A 17,834-nucleotide genomic window follows, 5' to 3' on the forward strand; every position below is an offset into this window, starting at 1 on the left:
CCGATTCATGTTTCCAAGGAGCCTTGCAACCTAAAAGCTAGCCAGTGGGGGGAAATAGCAGTGGGGAAGAGGGAGAAACATGGGTGTGTGGGAAAAGGTGGCCAAGAACCACAGCTCAGTCACAAAACAGATGCTGTACATGCAAAGGATTCCAGCTTCAATCCTTAACATGTTCATGTAGGGCAAGGGGAGACTGCTCTGGATCCACAGCCAATCAGGGTCGACAATACTGAGCTAGCTGAACCAATAGTCTGACTCTGTCCATTCATGGTTGCAGTTAGGCAAGGGACTTAAGTGTAATTATATTGGAATACAATAAAATCCAAAGGAGTGGAGAGCCAATGCATGGCTTTCATTCTCAGCAGTGTTTCCATGTGTCTGCCCTCCATCTCTAGGAAGGCATCTATCTTGTTCTTCCCTACAATTGTAAGGCAAGTTCTAATACAATACAAAAGACTCTGCTCAGTTTTACAGTGAGCTCATGTTCAGTAGGAAGATGTTTCACATTGTTGGCAAATAGTAGTTTTTGGAGATAAATGTGGGCCTGACAGCTTTGAATAAAGTGACCCCAGAGGACTAGATACTGTTGCCAAATAAAATAAAAGTTTTATCAGCTTTGCTGATGGGTGAGCAGCAGATCACCTCCCACTGCAGCAGGAAAAAATGTAACAGAAATGTATTGTTTATTAAAATTGTTCTTCTTTAATATAGAATAACCAAATTAAATCTGCAGTGCAGTGTGTCACATTTATTAAATGAAGGAATGCTGATTGTCAAACTTCCAAGGAAAACATCAGGCACTGTTAGATACTGATGTAACTTTAAACACAATGCAAACCTCTATATGTGGTTTTATAAATTTGCAGCTTATCTCCATAAAAGTAATTTGTTCGCTGCACAGAAAGAAGATACTTTGCTGAGGGAAGATGCAGTTATATTTGCAGTTATAGTTGTTTTGCTTTATGTTCCCTTGAAATTTATTTCTATTGATTATCTTTTTCAAATCAACATGATAGCTTTACTGAAGGCTGGCCACATTACCTGGTAGCATTTGCCTGGTTAGTATTTTTATGGTTAAACGGCAAGATTCTGTTCAAATTTCCTTGACGTTAATGCTGTCTACAATGCTGTGTAGAATAACTGCTAATTGGCAAAAGTAATGAGCCCCAGAAAGAGGCATTCAGGAAGTTCATGGCAGCTACCTACAAATTGACCCATACAGAGTTTGACTGACAAAGATTAGGAAATGGCATTTTTTGAAGAATTGTATTACTACTTTATTCATTGCAATAGTTATAAAATTCTATTTGAAGCTTAAAAAGCCAAATTCCTCAAACCCAGAAACTTGTCTTTCAACAACACAAAATCACATGGCAACCCTTCATTCTCACTGAAGCTTGTTAACCTTGATTATGGCATGTCAAGGTCCCTAACTGCCCTTGGCTTTTAACTGCAGTGCTGTAGGCATGAAGAGAAACAATTGGGCAGGCCTGGCACTTGCTCCTCTAGCAAACATTGAATAAACTCTTTCTACAATCTAATACAGGTACTTTCTGACTGCTACCATGTTTGAGAAAATCATTATTAGAGCTAGACATTGTGCACTGAATGTGCTTGTCCATTTCAATATAATTTAGTAAACTTGAGGCCACAGCACTGCATTTATTCTTCTTGTCCTGTAAGTGATAGCATTAATGGTGTTGCCGGTTCATCATCTTCAAAAATAACTGTGCCACAATTGTGAATTTTCGTATAAATCAAGCCATATCCATTCTGGTTCATCAGTCCACTGTAAACTACAGTTCAGTTTTTCCAGTGCAGAAGAAAGAAGCCACTTTCAAATTCTTACCCTGTTTGATCCTCACAATAATATTATTAGAGAGATGAGACTGAGAGTGGTTGCATTTGGAGGTAACAACAAACTCTTCCTTCTCTCCAGTTGCCCTCTGTTCTAAGCCATTTGTTCTAAGCCATCAGATAAAAATGAAAGTGAAACCTCTTTATGGCCATGTTAGAGGGAAAGAGTGGAGAGAGGAGTTTGAGAAGCTGAGATTTGCTTTGGCCCATCCACATAGTTTATGGCAGGCATCCCCAAACTTCGGCCCTCCAGGTGTTTTGGACTACAATTCCCATCTTCCCTGACCACTGGTCTTGTTAGCTAGAGATCAAGGGAGTTGTAGGCCAAAACATCTGGAGGGCCGCAGTTTGGGGATGCCTGGTTTATGGTTTCCTCTGAAAGCAGCCAGTGACTTGCTCAAAGCAACTTGACACAGATTCCCAGGGCCGGTGCTAGGGCTTTTTGCGCCCTAGGCAAAATCACCTCCTGGCGCCCCTGCGTCCCCTCCATAGGCAGGAGGAGTGCATGCCAAAAGGGGAGCTCAGTGCCCTCCCGCCTATGGAGGGCATGCTGTGAGCTCCTCAGCGGTGGCTGCAGCGAGTAAGCGAGCGAGCGGCGGCGGCAGCAGCAGCAGCAGCGCCCATAGCTGAAGGCTTCAGCTACGGGCGCTGCCGCCGCCACCGCTCACTCGTTGCAGCCGCTGAGGAGCTCACAGCATCCCCTCCATAGGCGGGAGGGCACTGAGCTCTCCTTTTGGCTCGCGCTCCATAGGACCTCCATAGGCGGGAGGAGCGTGAGCGCACGCTGTGGGAGGGCAGCGGTGGCGCGGGGTTTTTGCAGGGATTTGCGCCCCCTCCATTTACGTGCTCTAGGCAACTGCCTAGTTCGTCTAAATGGAAGCACCAGCCCTGCAGATTCCTATGCTATATGACTTGTAAACTCTCCTGAGTTCATTAGCAGGTTGCTCCATGGCTACTTTGGAGTGAGCTGAGTAGGTTTGGCCATTCTTTAGATCAGTCTGATAACAACAAGTGGGCACATCACACTCTCTAACACATGCTCATGCTTGGCATCTCTCTCTCTCTCTCTCTCTCTCTCTCTCTCTCTCTCTCTCTCTCTCTCTCTCACACACACACACACACGACACACACACACACACACAGAGAGAGAGAGAGAGAGCATGTTCATCCCTCCCTTCCTCCACCTCTCTCTCACACACTTTATCTCCCTCTCACAGTCCATACAAACATACATATGTTTTCCTCCTCTCTCTCAGTTTTGACTCATGTCTCAGGTTTTTAAAAAATACTGGAAGCGTACATTAAAAAGGAAAAGGAAGGAAAAAAGAAATACAGGAATCTGTAGATTATTGTTCACCCTGGGGGCACCTAAGAAGGCCTTTGCAGACAGCTGGTCTGCCAACCCCTGGAAAATCAACTAAGCAAAATCATCTCTCTTGAGTCTGTATTTTTCATTTTATTTGGTTAAGTAACACTTCTCTTCAAACTATATATTAACAGATGGATTTTCAACCAAATGCTTCTGAGATCTGGTTTAATATTAACTTCCACATAAATTCCATTGTACAGAAGTTCAGTAAAATGCTAATGAATTAATCCCATGTCTTTCTAACTCATGGAATGATGATGCTTCTCAGTCTTTTGGCTAAGATCAAGTGTAAATATTCCAGCTGCATGTGTATTACCAGCTTCTCGCCTTCACTCTTTGCTTTTGTTTCAAATCAATGCCCTTCCTTCTGTAGTATGTTCGTGTGTCTTTTGACACAAAGCCTGATCTTCTTCTACACTTGATGACCAAGGAATGGCAGCTTGAACTTCCCAAACTTCTCATCTCTGTGCATGGAGGTCTCCAGAATTTTGAACTTCAGCCAAAGCTCAAGCAAGTCTTTGGGAAAGGCCTCATTAAAGCTGCCATGACAACTGGAGCATGGATATTTACCGGAGGAGTAAACACAGGTAACAAAAACCTGGCAGAATGAAATCCCTGGAGCAGATGGAATCCTTTCTGTGACATAAAAAGCTTTTTCATGGTCCCAGGATCCTGGGAAAAAATCCTGTCACTGCATTAAATGATGCAGACAGCATTATGTCCATTGAATACATTTCTATCTAGACATCATTCAAACTAAATGTGGCATTAAATACATGTTTTGCCAAGAGTGCCTGGCGTGTTCTGGTCCATGGAGTCACGAAGAGTCAGACACGACTAAACAACTAAACAACAACAACAACAAAAATATGTTTTTAAAAGTGCATAGTATATTCTTAGCAGGGTCTAGATAGGGATAGGACTTTAACCCTTTCCCCAATCATGAAAAAATCCCACCTCATTGCCAATTGCATTGGGAGGAAAGCTGCTATTAGAAAAACCCACATTCAGCAAGTCAAGTCAAACCTTCACTGCAGATTGTAGTTTATTAGAGCAAAGCAAACGGTAATCACTGTTTCAGACCTAACTCCAAGTCACAGATTGTGGTTTGTTTCTTCCCTGGGCTGGTGGAGAGCAGCAAAGCATGTGAGATCAGCACATCCACCATAAGCCATCAATAATGATTTACCATAATGCCCAAACTGGGCCATAATTTCCTTTCCCCCTCCTCAGTCACATCTTTTCTGTAAGCCAAGGCTGTGTAGATAATTTATCTATAAAGGAGATTCCCCCTCAAATAATTCTGGGCACTGTTGTTTGTTAAGGGTTGCTATGAATTGTAAATCTGTGAAGGGAAAACGACAGTACCCAGAATTCTTTGAGGGAAACAATATGCTTCAAATGTGCATTAAAAGGTATAGTCTCTGTACCCAGCAATTTTTGTGTGAAGGCAAGTGAGCAGTGGAAGACATAGACAAGCTTGCAGTTCCTCTGTCATCTCCAGAGCTTCTGCTTGCATGGCACAGTGGACGACTTTCTCCCGTTTAATTTTCAAGACTTATTCCAGCTACATAATTTGTTTGTAAGACTCAATGTTTGAGATTTTCTATCACAATCTTTTTTAAAGTATAGAACCACAGAACTCCTAGCATTTTAGAAAGGTAAAGTTATACCTATTTACTGCTACTTACACAAATGTTTTGTTTTGTTTTTACTGGGGCCCAGGTGGCGCTGTGGGTTAATCCACAGAGTCTAGGGCTTGCTGATCAGAAGGTCGGTGGTTTGAATCCCTGCAACGGGGTGAGCTCCTGTTGCTCGGTCCCAGCTCCTGCCCACCTAGCAGTTCGAAAGCACATCAAAGTGCAAGTAGATAAATAGGGACTGCTCCGGCGGGAAGGTAAACGACGTTTCAGTGCGCTGCTCTGGTTCGCCAGAAGCAGCTTTGTCATGCTGGCCACATGACCCGGAAGCTGTCTGCGGGCAAACACCGGCTCCCTCGCCCTATAGAGCGAGATGAGCGCCGCAACCCCAGAGTCAGACACGACTGGACCTGATGGTCAGGGGCCCCTTTACCTTTACACACATGTTTTGTTTTGTTTTTACTGGGGGATTATTTTGATATTTTGCCATAAACCATACGTGGTGTTAGAACTACACCCACACATACATGTTACAAAGGTTGGCAATATTTATCCTCTATCATGTACTAGCATTGCTTTTCTCTTACAGGAGTTATTCGGCATGTTGGTGATGCACTGAAAGACCATGCCTCCAAGTCAAGAGGGAAGATCTGCACTATTGGAATAGCTCCTTGGGGAATTGTAGAAAATCAAGAGGATCTGATTGGCAAGGATGTAAGTCTCTAGATCTCTAGCAGTGCATTGCTTTGCCAATATGTCCTTGAAGTTTGGGTTTTCCAGATCTTCTTGGGCAGGCCAGAAGTTGTGGGTGTGTCCAGTGGTGAAGCTGCATTCTCTGCTGGCGCCCCGGGGGGCGTGATACACTGCCTGCAAGGGCGTGGTGCTCTGCCCGCAGGGGCATGGTACTCATTCTGGGGGCATTGTGCGCCGCCTGTGGGGGAATGTCGCCCAGCGCGTGGGGGGTGCACGGAGCATGTCCGGGGGGCTGCCGTGATGGCACCCTACCGGATTAGTGGTGCCGGGGGCGGTATGCTCCCTCTGCATCCCCGATCCTCCGCCAGTGGGTGTGTCTTCTGTGCAATGTGCCCCTGGCTCTCTAGGAAATAGTCAAGGTGGCAGACCTGAAAAGCGGAGAGAGGAAGGGAGGCTGGTATATGGGCTTTGCCCTGCTCCCAGGTTGATAGCTGCCCTGCTGTCATGGAGAATGAGGGTCTCAGGAAAGGAGGGTGTCACTCTGAGGAAGAGGGAAATGATCATTTAGAAAGGACATATAGCTATCCTCTTATGCCATTGCTACCACCTAACATTGCTACATAAACAGTCAAGGCTTCCTCCAAAATATTCTGGGATCTGTCATTTGTCAAGGGGAGACCCCTATTTCCCTTCAATAGTACCAAGCTACGATTTCCAGAGTGGTTTAACAATTCATTAGATGTTAATAGCCAGTCCCTCTTCACAGAGAACTCTTGAGAACTGGAGCACTGTGAGGGGAATAAGGGCCTCGTAACAACTCTCAGCACCCTGAAGAAACAACCGTTTCCAGAATTCTTTGGGGAGAGCTATGACTATTTAAGGTGGTATCAAGGTGCTTTAAATGTCTGGTGTGAATGTGGCCGAAGTCTAAAGCTCCCGCCACTACACCACACACCATGCAAATGTGAAAGTAAGCAAACATGGAAAGTATTAAATAGGTATTTTGTTGCGAATGACATTATGTGGATGCCGCAAACCACCTCCATGCATGAGTAGCAGCAATCACATAATCCACATCTGTCTGGAAGCATCCTTACTCTTCTGAAGAAAAGAATGGAGAATAATCTTCTAAGATTGCCTCGCTCACATTCACACACCTGCTGCCACTCTTTATGCTTTGCAATTGCTGCCTGCAAGCAAGGCTGAAAAAGAACTTTTTGTTATTTTCCTTGCCGCCACTCCGTTTCAGTTCTCTTACAGGTTTAACAGCTAGGTTCTCTGCTTCTATGATGGGGAGGAATGAAGGTATATCCTTCAGCAAGAGTATTGCTTGATTAAATCAAAGCTATATCACAAAGGATGAAATTCAGTAACAGTGTACTTGGAGCTTATACAAATAATTTGTTCTAACAGGTTCTGTAGGGATATGATATGAGGTAATTTTTGCTAGAAAATGTTGCTAGACACCTGGCAGAGAAACGTATAATTACTAGGAACAATGATTTATGCAGCAAAATCCAAAATTGTATTCTTTTCCTGCACTCAGCTTATAAGTTCTGAATTGTGTCTTTGAGTAGCGATCACACTGCATAACTAGTCCGTGGCTGAGTTTTATATATAATGGCCACTTACCAACTTTTGCTTATGACAGTTCAAGCAACTGGTTTTGTTATCTGTACACAGCTGGAGGCAAAAAGGGAGGCAAAAAATTAGCACATGAATTGGAGACACGGAAGGTGTATGCAAGTCTGCATGCATGAGAATGATATATTTTAAAGTTAAATATGTTTCTCTGTTTTATCCAGATTTGAATTGCTATTTTGTGTTATGTTTTGCTTACCGTGTTTCCCCCTTTTTAAGACACCGTCTTACAACTTTTTTTCCTCAAAAAAGCACACGGTGGCTTATTTTCAGGGGGTGTCTTTTTTTATTTAAGTGCCGGTACAACTTGGCGCTCTCTCCCGCGTGCATTTTCTGCCTCTTCTATTCTCTCCGTTTCCCCTCCTCCCCCATCCTGAATCAAGGGCTCTCCTTCCTTGGAGGCTTCTAAGCTGAGGCTGGATGGCCACCTGCCTAGGAGACAGACGTGCACACGGGGGGGACGGGACAGACTTCACTCTGTGAGGTGGAGCAGGAGGTATACACGAAGCTGCCCACCGTCATGTCAGTGTAGGTGGGACGGCGCTGGTCGCAGTCGAAGCACTCGCGATTGGGTGGGAGCACTGGGAGGCTGCTCATCTCCCTCAGCAGCTTTAGGTGCTTCTCCTCCTGCTTCGGCTTGGCGCTTGCTGCCATGGCTTCGAAGGCAGCGGCGGCCGTGTGTGTGTGCGCGCGGAGGTATAGAGGCTGCTCCCCGGGCTCTCTCACGCTGGCCGGGGAATGAGGAGAGAGGCCGGGACCCGTCCCGCTCCGAGACGCTAGTGAGGGAAGCGCGAGGGGGACGAGGCTTGGGCCTGCGGCTCTGGCACGCGCAACCCCAACTGACGGACTGACGGAAGGAGGGGGGAGGGAAGGAGGAGGAGAGGAGCGGCGTCAGCTCTCGGCGAGGAGGCTGGGGCAGCTGAATGACGAGCCGAAGAGGAACCTGCGCGGCACCTTTTCTCTGTCGGGGGGGGGGAGAGACGCGATCACAAACAGAGAGAGACAGACGCGCACACAGGGGGAGAGAGAGAGAGAGACGCACGGGGGGGAGAGAGAGAGAGACGCACGGGGGGGGAGAGAGAGAGACGCGCGCGCACACACACAGAAAGAGACTGACACCCACACAGAGAGGGAGAGCGGTGCTGCTTCACGCTTTCTCAGCGCTGCAGCCGCCGCTTCCGAACGCCAACCCGACCTGGCAGGCTTCCTCCTCCTGCCACGGCCGGCATTGCAGGAGCTGGGTCCTGCTGGCTTGTGCCCTCAGTGTTCCGTGCGGCACTGCTGCACGCTTTATCGGCGCTGCAGCAGCCGCCGCCGCTTCCGGGCATCGACCCAACCCGGCAGGCTTCCTCCTCCTGTTGCGGCCGGCGTACTGGGTCCCGCTAGCTGGCTGGGGCGCTAGGTGGTCTTGCTCCGCACGTCGCGGAAGTATGGCTTATTTTCGGGGTATGTCTTACATTTCTCAAACGATTAAAAACCTTGCCATGCCTTACTTTTTGACTACGTATTAAAAAAGGGGAAACACGGTAAATGGTGTGATGCTCTTGGACAGTGAGGGGAGAGAAACAGAAAGAAAGCTACAACTGTGTGGGCTACTGTAGTCCACTATGGTGGTCCAATATGGTTGAAGAACTATGAAAATTGTGTCTCACAACTTGCATGAATAGTCTGATTTAGGATCTTAAGCTGCTTTTACACTCACCCCACTTTGAGCTGCAATGAATCTGGCTCTTTCAGCAGAGTTTCCTCTTCAAATATTAGACACCTGTTCAGTCAAAGTTCTTGCAACATGTTTGGGCACTGTTTTTAATGGCTGCAACAGTGATGCCTGCAAGTAAGTGATATTTACTGCAAAGTTGCTCCCTGATCTTTCTCAGGTGACAGCTTCATAGTGTTCTATGCACCCATAAATGTAATCACAGGCCTTTGATGGTACAGCAGCGCTATGGGAAGAAATGACAGAGAAGTGACTCCCATGATGCTACTGTAACTTTTAAAGAACACTAAAGAAGGCATAGTTCTGAAATCCCATGCATGCATGTTTGAGACTCAGTGGGACTTACTCCTAAGTAGACACACATAGGATCAGACTGCATGTTATATCTCAGGTAATTTTAATATTTGGTACATTTGGCACATGCACCCGTTGAAATCTAGTTTTTTACAACATCAGGCTTGAATATGCTTTCAGGCATAATTTTTGAAATCTATCTGGCACTATAAATGTCATCATTGTGATTCCTTTCCATTGCGGTTTTGAGTGTTGTCTGAGGATAATAGTTGGAAGCAACATTACCTTTCAACTAGAAAGTGAAAACAATATGTAAGTTACAAGACGCCATAGAAAAACAAGACTGGATTTGCTAGCAGCTAATTTTTTACTGTCAACAACCATAATAAAAAACCCTTACTCAGCCTTCTTATGTTCTTGGAAGTAAAATACCGGTACACTTCAGATTTTGGGATGCTTCTGTTAGACTGAGAAAACAATTATCCAAATTGAACTTTGATCTAATTATTATTATTATTATTATTATTATTATTATTATCTATTTATTTATGCCCCGCCCATCTGGCTGGGTTTCCTCAGCCACTCTGGGCGGCTCACAACAGAATATTAAAAAATAAAATAAAATATAAAAAAGTTCCCTAAACAGGGCTGCCTTCAGATGTTTTTTATTTCCTTAACATCTGATGGGAGGGCATTCCACAGGGCAGGTTCCACTACTGAGAAGGCCCTCTGCCTGGTTCCCTGTAACTTGGCTTCTCGCAGTGAGGGAACCGCCAGAAGGCCCTCAGCGCTGGACCTCAGTGTCCGGGCAGAACAATGGGGGAGGAAACGCTCCTTCAGGTATACTGGACCAAGGCTGTTTAGGGCTTTAATGGTCAACACCAACACTTTGAATTGTGCTTGGAAACGTACTGGGAGCCAATGTAGGTCTTTCAGGACCGGTGTTATGTGGTCTCGGCGGCCACTCCCAGTCACGAGACTAGCTGCTGCATTCTGGACTAGTTGTAGTTTCTGGGTCACCTTCAAAGGTAGCCCCACGTAGAGCGCATTGCAGTAGTCCAAGCGGGAGATAACCAGAGCATGCACCACTCTGGCGAGACAGTCCGCAGGCAGGTAGGGTCTTAGCCTGCGTACCAGATAGAGCTGGTAGACAGCTGCCCTGGACACAGAATTAACCTGTGCCTCCATGGACAGCTGGGAGTCCAAAATGACTTCCAGGCTGCGCACCTGATCCTTCAGAGCCACAGTTACACCTTTCAGGACCAGGGAGTCCTCCACACCTGCCCGCTCCCTGTCCTCAACCTCAATCTGTTAGCCACCATCCATCCTCCAACCGCCTCCAGACACTCACACAGGACTTTCACTGCCTTCACTGGTTCTGATTTAAAAGAGGTAGAGCTGGGTATCATCCGCATACTGATGAACACCCAGCCCAAACCCCCTGATGATCTCCCTGATGAAGTGTTGCAGAGAAGTACTTAGTGTTAGATCACCCACATCCATAGAGGTGAACATCAGGTCTAAGGCATGTCTGTGACTGTGAGTTGGGCCAAACTTATTCAGGGACAGCCCCATGAAGGCCATGCTTTCCACGAAGTCCCAGGCAGCCCCTTGTAAGGTTGTGTTGGCATGGGTGTTAAAATCCCCAGGGCAACCAAGCTAGGTGTCTCCAGGAGAACATCTGTCATGACCTGAAACAGCTCGGACAGGGAATCCTTGGTGCAGCGAAGAGGTCGGTACACCAAAAGGAATCCTGTACTGCCCCTATTGCCCAACTTCCAGAACATGCACTCAGAGAACTGGGATCCTCCCAATATGATGCTTGGTGTAAACCAGTGACTTCCTAAAAATCATTGCAATGACCTCCTCCCCGCCCATATGACCTGCGTTGCTGTGCATATGAGAAACCTGGCGGACAAGCAGCAGCAAGGACAGGTCAAGTCCTCCATCCACGATCAAGTCATGGATGTCAGTGGTCTTATGAATCATTGACCTGGCATTGCACAACAGCACTTCAAGGTCATGTGGGTCTCCCTTGCTGATTCCAGTATACATCCGGTCAAGACCTGACTCGGAGGCAGGGATAATCCTCAATATTGAACATGTAGGAGCTAATGTGGTAAAAGGGAAAGAAATAATCTCACTGTGTTTCTCAAAATTGAAGTGCAACAGATATTAGGGCAACATTATGAACAATTCGGGCAAACAATTTGGAGAGTAGCAGTTAGTAAGGGGGGCACTAACCACAAGACTCAGTTTGAACCCCCTGTTGAGCAGTTTGAAAAACACCTTGCCTTGATCTGACGTAGGGAGGGACAGATATGTTTTTTTTCTAATCTGTGTCCATTTCACGTGTGTTTATTCGTAAGTTCATTCCATAATTAAATATAGTTATTACTGCAGGTCAACAAATGAATAATGCAAGTGCTGATATTTCTAACAAGATATGTACAGATATGTACAAGATATGATCTCATATGTACAGCTCTAAATTTCCAAATGTCTTAAAAAACTCTTTTTATAGTGAGAAAACAAATATTCATATATTGAATTTTGCAAGTACTGGCAAAAATTGTTTCAGCAGCTTGTTACCAGCGAATTACCTCTAGAACATCCTTTATCAGGAATTTCATAGCATGCTTGCCTTCTCTTCTTTCCCCCCTCTGATATACAGGTGGTACGGCCATACCAAACAATGTCCAATCCGATGAGTAAGCTGACGGTACTCAACAGTATGCATTCTCACTTTATACTAGCCGATAATGGGACCACGGGAAAATATGGTGCGGAAGTGAAACTTCGCAGACAGTTGGAAAAGCACATCTCACTTCAGAAGATAAATACAAGTGAGCAGCCTGCTTTCTACATTGTTCTATAACTGCGCACTGGGGTATATCTGTTCATCATCATCAGGCCTCAGTAAAGAGTTTCATTAGGATCAGGATCAGGCCACAATATTATACAGGCAGGTTCACAATCAAAATTCTAAATGACAATCCAAAGAGGCGGAGTAAGTTTAGCAGATGATAGGGAGGAAAAGGTGATGGTGCTATGTGTAGCTAAAAGCTAGGAGCATCTTGGCAGGAGAAGATTGGCAGGCAATGGAATGGTAAACAACTGAAAAAAGCAGAATGTGACAGTGCTCAGGAGCCAAAAAGACTATGGAAATGTTCAAGCTGTTCTTTTCCAGCTTTAGGTCACTTTGTGAAGTGCCCAGGTTTAGGAATCCACTTGTCATGAGGTCAAAAGACAGGCCTCACCAGTGAAGGCATCCTTCCATGCCTTCTGCCTGTGGCTGATGCTCTGTTTCAGGCAGCCATACTTCAGAGGAAAGGCAGGAGTGGACCTTGTTATCAGAGCAGTATTTGAATGGTCTGGGAAAGCCAGTTCACTCTTTCCCTTGTTTGGGAAAGCTAGATAGCCCACTAGCCCTTTTCATTTGCCCACCCCACCCTGTGAGTCTTGCTGTCACCTGGTCTGTCAGCAAGGGTTAATGTTTGATTCCCACCAATAATATATAAAACAAGAACTGTTGGACTTTCAGGACTTGACCCAGCTTCAGCTGAGTCAGGATGGAGGACTTGCACTGGTGGTGGCCATCTGCCGTGGATGCTTTAGCTGAGATTCCTGCATTGCAGGGGTTGGACTAGATGACCCTTGGGTCCCTTCCAACTCTAAGATTCTATGATTCTATGAGAGACTTCAGCCAGTAAAGCTCAGCCAGAGATCCATCTTCTCTAAACTCTACTCCTTCCAGCAAGCCTTGAGTTTGGCTTGCCCACAAACTCATGCTGGGTTTAAAGGGAATTGGGCCCTGCCTTTTATACCCCATATAAAGTTTTTGGAGGGGTTTACAAATAGACAAGAAAAGACGGTTCAAATAAACAATTAAACATAAAACTGTAAATCAAAAACTTACATAAATACAACAGAAACTAAAGTCACTCAAAAGTTAAGCACCCATTTAAAAACTAAGACGCTCTGGCTACATAAGCTACCAGTTATAGTGGCTGCAGTATGCCGCTGAATAATAGTTTCTTCTAGTTTTTGCAAAATAATTCTCACTATCTCAGAACTATTTCTTTAACCCTATGGTTGTCACAGAACTCCAAAGAGGTAGTTGCTAATGGTGATAGGAGTTCTTTCCTGACTCCCCTTCCCTTCCCTGATTAGGCCAGGAGATAAACTGTGTTCCCTTCTTGTTGTTGAGCCAGTAGAAGACTGGGGGCTTGGGGGGGGGGGTCAGTACTAGCAGTATAGAGTACTGATGCCTCTTTTTTTGCTGCCCATGAAACCCATTTCATGCTGGCACCCACTGCACATGTATCAAGAAATGAATACCAGCACCTCATTTTTTTTCTCAAAAGGGGAACACACTTCTGTTTAATTTTACTGTCATGTATTTTCTTGTGGCTCTTAAATTTGTCTACTGTGTTCTCGATGTGGGAATGGGGGTGGAATCTCTGCCATTTCAGTATTTACTCCCAATGTTAGAGAGCAGATATTGCTTGATTGGGTGAAAATGCTTTACATTTTGACTTGGGATATTTGGATAGTGTACAGCTGGGGAGACGCTGCTAAGAGTGAATGTGACATTTCTACACATTGCATTCTGGCATGTACTAGATTCAGTACTGTTGAAAATTGGAATGAATCCACTTACTTTTCTCATTTCTGAATAGGCTTGGCTGAATTTACATTCCTCATATTGCACTTATTCTTGAAAGGTGATAATATTACATACTGCAAGTATATATTCTATCTTAGCTGGATATGCCTGATTTCACAGACTATTTCATAGCCAAATAAATGCATTATCAGCAGACTATCTATAGAGAATTCCATGCTAAAACTAAAGCAACCATGGTTCCTTTATTACTAAAGTTGTCTGGTCTTGACTACTGACCTTCAAAATGATGTGTGACGCCACTCAAATACTCTCTGTAATGCACTTTCCAAAGTGAGACGTTCTAATCTCTACTTTGCTTACAATGCCTAACATGTTAAAACATTGCTCTTGTGCTGGGAAAATATTCAAGCAAGCAAGAGAAAAACATTTGACTGGCTCTCTGTCCCCTTTGAGTAGATCAGGGAAATGTATTTTTGTGTCAGGTGAGGGGATCATCATTTGCATTCTCAACCACAGTGTGAGCAAACAGCACTTCAGATCAGAGATAAGGTAATGTGAGGCTGCAAACTGTAGGCACAATGGTTCTGCCGCCACTGTTGGAGCCAGGAGGCCTCGAATGGCAGCTGTTGAGAATCACAAGTTGGGAGAGTGCTGTTGCATTCATTGCCTGCCTGCAGGCTTCCCTTGGGCATCTGGTTGACTGCTGTGAGAACAGGGTGCTGGACTAGATGGGTCTTTGGCTTGATCCAGCAGGACATTTTAATGCTCTTATGTTCTATCCTGGTAAGGCTCAGAAAAAAATATCTGCAGCAATCACTGCACCCCGCAGAATGGGGACCAGGCTGAGTGGCTACAGAAACTTGGCTAGGAACTAGCTAGTCTTTGATGAATCATGGCCTTTCCTGTGTTTGGGAATCTGAAAATAAGACGTGGGTGAGAGCAAGTCAGTGCATTTTTCTTATAGGACTGTAGCCAGTGTTTTCTGTTTGGTAGCACAAAGGCTATTGTACTATTGGACGGGGGGGGGGGGAGGTTACTGCTGCACAACAGGAATCCAGTGCAAATGTTATGCTAGCAGAAACTCACTGTAAAACAGATTGTGCAATCTACTGTGTAACAAAGTCACCAGCAGCCTGCTTATGCATTTTTTGCACAACAAAGTTCTGCTGGTATAACAATTATACCACTAAGTGACTTTAACATAGTGCTACATTGGATACATACAACCCATAGTCTCTCCCCTCCCTCAATTCCCAGCTGGTTGAATACTTATTACTTTCTCACCTAGATCTAATTAATATTTGTCACTATGTTGAATGTACTTGAGCATTTCCACTGAACCACTCTGGGTACACAGAGAGTAGCAGTGTGGGGCAAGAAGGTCTTATTGAGCTTTGCAAGTTGCATCTAAGATGAGCTGAGTGTCAGGGTAGGTGAGAGAACAGAATCTTTAAATCTGAAATCTTGTGTAGATTCCTAATAAAAACAATACATAAACTATATAGTTTGTAATAATATCACAGTATCATAAACATTCATGTTATCCCAGCAAAGTGTTGTTTTGAACTTATAACTAAATAATTGCTTCCAGGGACAAATTCTGTATGGTGAACCTGCTTGCTAGTTACATTTCCTTTTAATTGTGAACACTGTTCCTAAATCAGAATCATAGGCTACAGATGTTATCATTTGACTTTGTTTAGAACCAGTGCTCCAGAGACCTGACTAAATAACTTCATTGTGTCTGGATTTTGCATCTGTTCCAGAAGTAAGCTTGGAATGAACTAATCTTGTTTAGATATAAAATCAGTAAGGGGTGTTTGTTTGCAGCTGATCTTTTATCCAGTTTTTGCTTGATGATCATTGTCAGTTAAAAGTAACTGATTCATTATTATTGTAAAAGCAAGAAAATTCTACAAATTAAGAATTATCTGCATGAAAATATGAACGCTATTCTGCTCTATTAGCAAATACATTTCTTACATTTGAGGGCCGTTCTCCCCAGGTTGATTTTTACATAGAGCATTTTATTCCTTTTGTATGAATCTTTGGAGTAGGCTGCCCAGGGACTCTCAAGCTGTTTAGCTGACCTGGGTAAATTGCCATTTTGCATGTGTGTGTATTGGGTGGAAGTGAAAGGAAAGTCCGATGCTGTAAAGAAAAATATTGCATAGGAACCTGGAATGTAAGAACCATGAATGGAGGTAAGCTGGATGTGGTCAAAAATGAGATGACAAGAACAAATATCGACATCCTGGGCATCAGTGAACTAAAATGGAAGGGAATGAGCGAATTCAGTTCGGGTGACTATCATATCTACTACTGTGGGCAAGAATCCTGTAGTAGAAATGGAGTGGCCCTCATAGTCAACAAAAGAGTGGCAAAAGCTGTAATGGGATGCAATCTCAAAAATGACAGAATGATCTCGATACGAATCCAAGGCAGACCTTTTAACATCACGGTAATCCAAGTTTATGCACCAACTACCGGTGCTGAAGAAAGTGAAATTGACCAATTCTATGAAGACCTACAACACCTTCTAGAAATGACACCAAAGAAGGATGTTCTTCTCATTACAGGGGATTGGAATGCTAAAGTAGGGAATCAAGAGATAAAAGGAACAACTGGCAAGTTTGGCCTTGAAGTTCAAAATGAAGCAGGGCAAAGGCTAATAGAGTTCTGTCAAGAGAACAAGCTGGTCATCACAAACACTCTCTTCCAACAACACAAGAGACGAATCTACACATGGATATCACCAAATGGGCAGCATCGAAATCAGATTGATTATATTCTCTGCAGCCAAAGATGGAGAAGCTCTATACAGTCAGCAAAAACAAGACCTGGAGCTGACTGTAACTCAGATCATCAGCTTCTTATAGCAAAATTTCAGCTTAAACTGAAGAAAGTAGGAAAAACCACTGGGCCAGTAAGATACAATCTGAATCAAATCCCTTATGAATACACAGTGGAAGTGAGGAACAGGTTTAAGGATTTAGATTTGGTGGACAGAGTGCCTGAAGAACTATGGATGGAGGCTCGTAACATTATACAGGAGGCAGCAACGAAAACCATGCCAAGGAAAAGGAAATGCAAGAAAGCAAAATGGCTGTCCAACGAGGCCTTACAAATAGCGGAGGAGAGGAGGCAAGCAAAATGCAAGGGAGATAGGGAAAGATACAGGAAACTGAATGCAGATTTCCAAAAAACAGCAAGGAGAGACAAGAGGGTCTTCTTAAATGAGCAATGCAAAGAAATAGAGGAAAACAATAGAATGGGGAAAACCAGAGATCTGTTCAAGAAAATTGGAGATATGAAAGGAACATTTCGTACAAAGATTACCATAATCAAGGACAAAAGTGGTAAGGACCTAACAGAAGCAGAAGACATCAAGAAGAGGTGGCAGGAATACACAGAGGAATTATACCAGAAAGATATGGAGGTCTCGTACACCCCAGGTAGTGTGGTTGCTGACCTTGAGCCAGACATCTTGGAGAGTGAAGTCAAATGGGCCTTAGAAAGCACTGCTAATAACAAGGCCAGTGGAAGTGATGATATTCCAGCTGAACTATTTAAAATTTTAAAAGATGATGCTGTTAAGGTGCTACACCCAATATGCCAGCAAGTTTGGAAAACTCAGCAATGGCCAGAGGATTGGAGAAGATCAGTCTACATCCCAATTCCAAAGAAGGGCAGTGCAAAAGAATGCTCCAACTACCGCACAATTGCGCTCATTTCACACGCTAGCAAGGTTATGCTTAAAATTCTACAAGGCAGGCTTAAGCAGTATGTGGACCGAGAACTCCCAGAAGTGCAAGCTGGATTTCGAAAGGGCAGAGGAACCAGAGACCAAATAGCAAACATGCGCTGGATTATGGAGAAAGCTAGAGAGTTCCAGAAAAACGTCTACTTCTGCTTCATTGACTATGCAAAAGCCTTTGACTGTGTCGACCACAGCAAACTATGGCAAGTTCTTAAAGAAATGGGAGTGCCTGA

The 17,834-nt window shown here is 44.4% G+C and overlaps 1 protein-coding gene across 1 annotated transcript in view; it reads left to right on the plus strand.

The window, feature by feature from the left end:
• Positions 1 to 17,834, plus strand: part of TRPM3 (transient receptor potential cation channel subfamily M member 3) — a 335,637-nt gene that overhangs the window by 194,086 nt on the left and 123,717 nt on the right. The window contains exons 4-6 of the mRNA XM_035100060.3: positions 3,600 to 3,813; positions 5,456 to 5,580; positions 11,886 to 12,057. Of these exons, the coding sequence (XP_034955951.3) occupies positions 3,600 to 3,813; positions 5,456 to 5,580; positions 11,886 to 12,057 (511 nt within the window). The remainder of the gene's footprint in view (positions 1 to 3,599; positions 3,814 to 5,455; positions 5,581 to 11,885; positions 12,058 to 17,834) is intronic.

Source organism: Zootoca vivipara, chromosome 10 (assembly GCF_965207765.1).
Source record: "Zootoca vivipara chromosome 10, rZooViv2.hap1.1, whole genome shotgun sequence".
NCBI classification, from domain to species: Eukaryota; Metazoa; Chordata; class Lepidosauria; order Squamata; family Lacertidae; genus Zootoca; species Zootoca vivipara.